Genomic DNA, 9,664 nt, shown 5'->3' on the forward strand with positions numbered 1-9,664 from the left:
AACCACGATAGTGGAGGAAACCCTCTCCTCCAAGGTGGGGTACCAGCGGTCCACCCGCGCGCCGGTGACCCCATCGGCCGTTTGTTACCCCTAGCGAGGGCCTGAGGCTTCCAACGTGTGCGGACCACGTGGAGCCCTCAGGCCTATTGTCAGCCAAGTCTTAAGAGCCGTCGCCTAATTTCGTTAAATTAGGGATTTCCAGGATTCTCGTGTTCCGCGACACGAGAAGTCAAAAAAGTCAAAAGAAAAAAGGTAAAGCAGTCAAACATGCTGAAGGCATGGAGCAGGAAATTCCGATGCCGAATTGTTCGACCCTAAGACCTGGCTGTTGGAAGACCGTAACGGGTCTTCCTTGTTCCACGACGGAACACTACTATGAACTCTAACATACTACACCATACTACGACATACTACATCCTTCACGCCCTTGCATCCCTATTTAAAACCATACACTCTATCCTCTTTCATACCTTTTCTCTCTTTCCCAATCACACTTTTCCATACACTCCTTGCAGTCTTACCCTCAGCGGGTCACGTTGCCCAAACACTCGAACGCATTCCTAGAGACACTCTTTACTTTCATCCGATACATTCATAAACATCCCGTCCACACGATCCTAGCGCACGTTCATTCGTCCTTTCGCACGCACTCTAGATAACACGCTCGACCCACTCATCCTGCGATGCCACAATATCATTCTTCATATTGACACGTTGACTACCAACTATGAGATATCTCTATTGGAATTGTTTAGGTGGAAGCAGGAAACTCTCTTTAGTGTATCACAAACCAAATATATTTCAATTCGCAAATTAAATATAGGTAGCCCTCCTACAACACCAACGGCATCCTATAACACGGTTTCACTGTAACACGATTCATAAATTTCGGGAACCCTCCTACAACACGGCATCCTATAACACGGTTTCGTTCTAACACGATAAGAAAATTGCGAAAACTTTTGTACAACACTGTACTTCTGCACGAGCAGTGATGACGAAGAAATTTATTAAATTAAAGTTGCGTTAAATTAAAATAATATTTTTGCTTCTTTTGATCTGTGTTGTACATACATTTATATTTTTAATAAAAATTAAGTTGTTTATGTAGAATTAAAAAAAAATTTGTTTTTAGTAAGTTTTCGGAACGTAATGCGTCTGCGTCTCATACAACACGGTTTCACACAACACGGCATTTTCTGGGAACCTATCTATCGTGTTATAGGAGGGTTACCTGTGCATAAAAATCGCGTATCCGCTATATTGGATTGCTGAAACAAGACTGAGATATCAGCACGTGGCTAGGTTATGTTACACCCAACTTATCATACTTAAAATATTATTCAGCAGATGACGCGATTATACTACTGTTCCTACAATCTCGTAGGTTGTTTCCTTGCTCAGGACGTCTATTACGAATTATCTCGTCCTTTCATTATTTACCATATACAACTACGAGTAAACCCGTAGTATAACTGTAGTATAATTCAAAAAGGAAAAGGTTATACAATTTTTATGGTTTGTGATCATTTTTAAAACAATCTTGCACGTCAACTACAAGATAATTAAAAAAAGAAACATTTTTAAGCTTTTTGATTGTTGCTATGTACTATAAATAAAGTTTTGAATGATATAAGATGATTAAATTAAATTGGCTTCTTAGATCGGAATCGTGAAAAGTTGAGTGACAGTCAACGTGTTAATACTGTATAAAATTTTAAATAGTAAAGCAATAAATAACATCGTAATATTTATCAATGATATTCTTATATATGCTATTATATCATGCTTCGTATTAATACTGTATCAAATTTTAAATAGTAAAGAAATAAATAATATTGTAATATTTCTCACTGATATTTTTACACGATTTTATATTATTCTTGATATGAATATTATAAAATTTTTAATAAACATACAAATTTTCTCCAATTGCACTATCATGTATCATTTTTAAATCTTATGGTGTATGCATAAAATTCGTTTCACCCTTCCATATAAATAGAGACGAATATCAGGTCACCCACAGAAAATTAGTATTATACATTATTATACAAGATGATTCATTTAAATCGACCTAATCATTGATCTTTCAAACTGAAGATAATAAAAATTGTTTGATATTCTTCTGTGTCATTATATTATTCTTGATATGAATATTATACAATTTTTAATACACGTACAAATCTTTTCCAGTTGTATGTATTGCTTCATGAATCATTTTTAAATTTCATGGTGTATGCATCAAATTCGTTTCACCTTTTCATATAAATAGAAACCAAGAACATTGGTATCATACATTATTATACAGTTTAAATTGACCTAATCGATGATCTTTGAAACTAAAAATAATAGAAAATGTTTGATATTCTTCTATGTTATTATATTATTCTTGGTATCAACCTTACAAAATTTTTAATACACGAACAAACATTCTTCAATTGCACTTTCATGTATCATTTTTAAATCTTATGGTGTATGCATAAAATTCGTTTCACCTTTTCATATAAATAGAGTCCAAGAATATTGGTACTATACATTGTTATACAGGGTGATTCATTTAACTGAACCTAGTCGATGATCACTGAAACTGAAGAGAATAAAAAATGTTTGATATTCCTCTATGTTATTATATTATTCTTGATATCGATATTACAAAATTTGTAATATACGAACAAATTTTATCCAATTGCACTTTCATGTGTCATTTTCAAATCTCATGGTGTATGCACAAAATTCATTTCATCTTTCCATATAAACAGAGACGAATATCCGGTCACCGACAGAAAATTAGTACTGTACATTATTATACAAGATGATTGATTTATCTGAACCTAATCGATGATCCTTGAAACTGAAGATAATAGAAAATGTTTAATATTCTTCTATGTTATTATATTATTCTTGGTATCAACATTAGAAAATTTTTAATACACGAACAAATATTTTTCAATTGTACTATTCTGTGTCCTGTATTTTTGAATCTCATGGTGTATGTATAAAATTCATTTCACCTTTCCATGTAAAGAGAAACGAAGCTCAGGTGACTCACAGAACATTGGTACTATACATTATTACACAGGATGATTCATTAAAATCTATCTAACGAATCTAATAAAAAGTCGTAAGCTCTTGCTACGTGGACAGTTAATTATTTTCTTGTCCCCTCTACGTATTCCATGTAACGAGTAATAAAGAGAATATTTCCACGTAAAACTCTCTACGACATAAAATTGTATCGTTACACGTGATCATTTCGAAATTACACATTGTTTACCAAATGATATCGCGAATTTCACTGGAATTTAATAAAAAGCGTATTTCTTCGTCGAAAATACTCGCATAAATCATAGCTGGAGAACGTTGCTCTGTATCAATATCCTGGTATCGATTCAACGAGATCCTTCGAATTCCAGTGAAACCGTTGGTAGTGAATATTACGAACAAAAGAGCTCACTTGTCGGCGCTAAGAACGTACGAAATTGAATGCATCAGTTCGGGTTCCAGGCCGGAGGCTGTGATCACGTGGTGGAAGGGAAAGCATCAGGTCGAACATATGGCCAGAAAGGTGAATATGGCATTTTCGAGCGTATAGCACGTCGACCGACGAGTTCGATCCGTATTTCTGCGCGACGAGCTACACGCGTGCTTAGATTCTGAGTTCTTCGTAGTTTGTAGATACGAACATCACGAAAAGCGTGCTGAGTTACGTGCCGCCCATGGAGGACGACGGGAAATCCCTGACCTGCCGGGCGGAGAATCCAGTTGTACCCAACAGCGGCCTCGAGGACACGTGGCGCCTCCTAGTGCACTGTGAGTGAAGCGAATTTCGCTCAACCTGGATCAGTGTCGAGCACTGGATGCAGTTCGTGGTTGAATGAAAATGATGCATAAATGTATTATTTCTTGGTAGAAAGCCTTTCTTCTTACATCAATCGATGGCTTTGTGTCATAATTATCTTCTTAACTATTTATTTTTAATTATTAATTTTATTTTCAATTTTTAATTTTATTTCAGTTCATTATAGTAAATGTAATAATACATAAATATAAAACGATTATTCAGAATATTTGGGGATTTTGGAATGTTTTCAATTTTTAATATTTGAAGTCACTATTAGTATTACAGTCACTGTGTTATAATAAATCATAATATATTCGTGATAGTAAAGTGACTAAGTTTGAATTAAGTGACTAAGTTCGAATCTTCTTTATATTATTTATTATTTTAGTGGTTTATAACTGTCAATATATTTTTCCATTGCTTCGATTTCGTGACAGGGTACACAATAGGACAACCATAGAGTATAAGAGATTATTTCTTACGAAGAAATAAATCGAAAGTGTGGAATAGAATTTCTTCGTCCAAAACTTTCAAAATTGTTACGTTCGTCTTATTTCTGTCATTATTATTTTATACCACTAGTCATATCCATAAGCTAGTGATTTTTATTAACTTCTGTTATCGTTGTTACAATTGTTTCAAAAATTCTCATATTTAATTATCTCGTGTTTGCATTTTCTCTAAGTCGATTTTTCGAATTTGCTGCAACATTTTTACATAGCTATACATTTTATTGGAAATTCTCAGACGCGCCAATAGTGACGATCAAGCTGGGCCTGAGTCTGAAGCCAAACGACATAAACGAAGGGGACGACGTGTATTTCGAATGCAACGTTCAGGCGAATCCAAAAGCGTACAAGCTGGTATGGTACAAAGACGGCAAGGAGCTGCATCAGAATGCGACTGCTAGAATTTTTCTTCCCAGCGGGCAATCTTTGGTTTTGCGAAGCGTGACTAGAAACTCTGCCGGCGAATATTCCTGCATGGCAGTGAATGTCGAAGGAAAATCCACCAGCAGACCGATCATGTTGGACATAATGTGTGAGTGAAGCTTTGCACTTTCTCCTTAAACGATTAAATCCATGGCGCGAATATGACAATTTAAATATAACGAAAGATTAAAGTATAAACGAGGAAATTAATAGCTGGAATATTTATACGAATTATTTTTCATACAGCATTATATATCTTAACACAATAGAGTATTACGTATAGAATAGCGAGTAACGTAGACTAAGTCCAAGCTGCCACCTGGTGGGTCACAGAGAAGACAACAAGCGCGAAATTCGAATGTGAAATGCGGTCTTTCTTTATACGATTAGTGCAAACAATGATTACATATACTTCTGGAGTTATAGGATGAATCTTTCTTAGTTAAACTATATATTTATATTAATTATATAAATATGTACAAATTTATACAAAAGTTTCTAAATTTAAAAGTAGCTACATATTAAAAATAAATTTGCAATTTTAGAATTCTTTTTAAAAAATCACTTTCATTATTTTTGTTATATTACTCGTGTTTCTTTGAATCTAGCAAACTTTATTTTATTACATTCGTTTTGCTACTTCCATAAATAGGAAGGATATTTAAATTTACATTCGAAATATTTATTGGAAATTTCATCTTTTAAGGCACGTTAGCAGAACCGTGTATTTATATCTTAAATATATTTCTTCCATACAGACATTGCTATTCGAGTGATATTGGTTTTCGAAATTCGATTTCTGATTTATTATATTACGACGGCCAAATCAGAAATTGGATTAGTTTCCATAAATTCCAAATATAAAAGATGGAAATTGTCGATTGGTTATTTCAATTCTGGATCAACTTCTCAGAGCAATTGGATTGCAAGATGTTCTGACGTACAGAGAATGATGACGTGTATTTTTCGACGATCGAGTGACAGGACTTTGCAAATTAAATGCTTATCCAAGTTTCAAAACCCGTATTGTCCATAGTTTAATCTGTCAGGGGATTATGGAACATTGTTCGAAGCTTTCAATTGTACGGTAACTCGCATACCTCTTCACGTACTTCTGGATTCAAAGGATTATCGCGGTCTTTTCAGTGTCTTGGAATTTGGAACGCGAATTCCTACAGAATATCTTCTGCATTATTTCATTTCGAAAATATATTCGTCTCACGTAGCTAACCAAATTTATAACTAAATTTCCGATTATGTTTCCCAAACACGTGACACGTCAGGAACGAATTTATGTCACTGTATTTTATGCAGTGCTTTCCTGGTTAAATCTTTACTGAGAGTTTTATGTTAGCTTTTGGTAATTTCAATCTTGTCCATGCCATTCAGTTCATCTCCAATTATGTAGTGCAATAATTATATAGTTTAGTCTGAAATTTTTATTTCTTCAAACTTCACTTGAAATATTCTAAAGGCAACGATTCTGATCAGCCTAATATAGACCAGTTTAAACATAGTGATTCTATAATTTTGAAAAAGAGTTCAAGTAATTTTAAAATATTATTTTAAGATGATTTGATGGACCTTTTTGGTGAGAATTAGGTTCTCTAACTATGTCACAGACTGGACGTCGTACAGAATACTGAGTCTAAGAAAATTCCATTCACCTGCAATTAGTAGAATTCTTTTTAAAAAATCACTTTCATTATTTTTGTTATATTACTCGTGTTTCTTTGAATCTAGCAAACTTTATTTTATTACATTCGTTTTGCTACTTCCATAAATAGGAAGGATATTTAAATTTACATTCGAAATATTTATTGGAAATTTCATCTTTTAAGGCACGTTAGCAGAACCGTGTATTTATATCTTAAATATATTTCTTCCATACAGACATTGCTATTCGAGTGATATTGGTTTTCGAAATTCGATTTCTGATTTATTATATTACGACGGCCAAATCAGAAATTGGATTAGTTTCCATAAATTCCAAATATAAAAGATGGAAATTGTCGATTGGTTATTTCAATTCTGGATCAACTTCTCAGAGCAATTGGATTGCAAGATGTTCTGACGTACAGAGAATGATGACGTGTATTTTTCGACGATCGAGTGACAGGACTTTGCAAATTAAATGCTTATCCAAGTTTCAAAACCCGTATTGTCCATAGTTTAATCTGTCAGGGGATTATGGAACATTGTTCGAAGCTTTCAATTGTACGGTAACTCGCATACCTCTTCACGTACTTCTGGATTCAAAGGATTATCGCGGTCTTTTCAGTGTCTTGGAATTTGGAACGCGAATTCCTACAGAATATCTTCTGCATTATTTCATTTCGAAAATATATTCGTCTCACGTAGCTAACCAAATTTATAACTAAATTTCCGATTATGTTTCCCAAACACGTGACACGTCAGGAACGAATTTATGTCACTGTATTTTATGCAGTGCTTTCCTGGTTAAATCTTTACTGAGAGTTTTATGTTAGCTTTTGGTAATTTCAATCTTGTCCATGCCATTCAGTTCATCTCCAATTATGTAGTGCAATAATTATATAGTTTAGTCTGAAATTTTTATTTCTTCAAACTTCACTTGAAATATTCTAAAGGCAACGATTCTGATCAGCCTAATATAGACCAGTTTAAACATAGTGATTCTATAATTTTGAAAAAGAGTTCAAGTAATTTTAAAATATTATTTTAAGATGATTTGATGGACCTTTTTGGTGAGAATTAGGTTCTCTAACTATGTCACAGACTGGACGTCGTACAGAATACTGAGTCTAAGAAAATTCCATTCACCTGCAATTAGTTCTAAAGACAACGATTCTGATCAGCCAAATATGGACCAGTTTAAACATAGTGATTCTATAATTTTGAAAAAGAGTTCAAGTAATTTTAAAATATTATTTTAAGATGATTTGATGGACCTTTTTGGTGAGAATTAGGTTACCTAACTACGTCATAGACTGGACGTCGTACAGAATACTGAGTCTAAGAAAAGTTCCTGCACCTACAATTAGTCTCACGAGAACTGTCCCTCAAGAAGTCCCTCTACTTATAAAAATAGAGCTCCGAATGTTAGACTGCCTGTTGTCAGGAACTGTTACGTCAGTTACCACTGACATTGACATAGCACCGTACAATCGCATTCCACGCAGCTAAGATCGTCCTAAAGTACCCTAAAAAGTCCTGTATCCTATGAGAACCGACTCACAGATATTTATACCATCGTTATCCTAGAAGTCTAGACCGATACCAATTGTATACCTCTGAAACTGACATGGCTGAAAAATTGAGAACATCCTCTCGAATCCTACAATCGTATTCTATTAAGCCACAGTCACCTTAGGACACTTCCAAGTCTCGGTCTGTCAAGTGACAGATCTGTGAAAAGTAGCATTATCCCACCACGTCGTCATAGATCCAGCACATGTGTCCCCAACACATAGCCAGAAGTATCCTGTACTCGTCGATATTCGTCGCGAGCGGAATGATACCCTGGAACCCCTGTCTGATCTGATTTTCAGACGCCCCGGTGTGCAAGGACGGGTCTTCTACCCAAGTGGTCGGTGCCTTGAAGCACGAGACGATCTCGCTGGTGTGCGGGGTGCAGTCGAAACCGCCGCCCATCACTTTTCACTGGACCTTCAACAACTCAGGCGAGCTGATGAACGTGCCTGCCATCAGATTCACGCAGGTGAAGCCGCTCAGTCTGATCACCAGCCACTGGCACGGGTCCAGGTTGAATTATACCCCGGCTAACGACATGGACTACGGAACGGTTGCCTGTCGGGCTACGAACCGGATAGGGGTGCAAAAGACGCCCTGTCTTTTTCAGATCATCGTCGCCGGGAAACCCTATCCCCTGCAGAATTGCACGGCTCTCCAGTCGACCGGTCCCTACGCGTATCGAATGGGTAAGTGACACTGGAACCCTCGTTTCGGGCCTAAATGCCGCTAACTATGCCATTACGTTCGCCTGTCATATAGGAGGATAGTAGCTTACACTCGATAGCCCGGTACTGTGTTCAACAGCTTGTTTTCAGGCGTACCCTCTCGTCGAGAGACAAGGTGTTCGGTCGTGCGTGAAAACGATCGTGAAATTAGGCGACCCCTTTGGGGATCGATTGCTGCACGCTTCGAGGGGTCCCCGGTTTTTCGTTACGGGAAAGCGACACTGGAGATGGGGATGTTTGACGCTGTTTGGTCTTGGTTTACCAAGCAGGCACGTTAAACGTTGTTAGACCACTCTTGGTCGTTTTATGTCCGTTCCTGTCCTGGGTTTTACTCGGGGCTGACATTTTCCAACATTCGTTTCCGGTTCTCTGGACGGGGTTGAGAAGCTAGGGGATTGTTGAATTTTTGTGATTTGTATACCGTTTCGATATAAATTCTTCGTGAATCGTGTTTGTGAATTATAATTGAGGATTGTTATTCAATTCTTATGTTTGTTAGTTAATGTTGAGGTATAATATTTTTCAAGTCGTGTGGGAATTAAATTGTTTGAAGGTTTGTGACTTATATACTGTTTCAGTATGAATTATTTGTGAATCGTGTTTGTAAATTATAACTGAGAATTATTGTTCAATTCTTGTGATTTGTATACCGTTTAAATATAAATTCATCGTGAATCGTGTTTGTGAATTATAATTGAGGATTATTATTCAATTTTTATGTTTGCTAGTTAATGTTGAGGTATAATATTTTTCAAGTCCTGTGGGAATTAAATTGTTTGAAGGTTTGTGACTTATATACTGTTTCAGTATGAATTATTTGTGAATCGTGTTTGTGAATTATAACTGAGAATTATTGTTCAATTCTTGTGATTTGTATACCGTTTGAATATAAATTCTTCGTGAATCGTGTTTGTGAATTATAATTGAGG

General features: G+C 35.7%; 1 protein-coding gene across 1 annotated transcript in view; it reads left to right on the forward strand.

Annotated features, from left to right (window-relative positions):
• Nucleotides 1-9,664, forward strand: part of LOC108549245 (hemicentin-2) — a 115,651-nt gene that overhangs the window by 89,300 nt on the left and 16,687 nt on the right. The window contains exons 4-7 of the mRNA XM_017902540.1: nucleotides 3,417-3,568; nucleotides 3,672-3,813; nucleotides 4,592-4,885; nucleotides 8,307-8,696. Coding sequence (XP_017758029.1) covers nucleotides 3,417-3,568; nucleotides 3,672-3,813; nucleotides 4,592-4,885; nucleotides 8,307-8,696 — 978 coding nt within the window. The remainder of the gene's footprint in view (nucleotides 1-3,416; nucleotides 3,569-3,671; nucleotides 3,814-4,591; nucleotides 4,886-8,306; nucleotides 8,697-9,664) is intronic.

This window comes from Eufriesea mexicana, unplaced genomic scaffold (genome assembly GCF_001483705.2).
Source record: "Eufriesea mexicana isolate 0111107269 unplaced genomic scaffold, ASM148370v2 scaffold1844, whole genome shotgun sequence".
In the NCBI taxonomy this organism is placed as follows: Eukaryota; Metazoa; Arthropoda; class Insecta; order Hymenoptera; family Apidae; genus Eufriesea; species Eufriesea mexicana.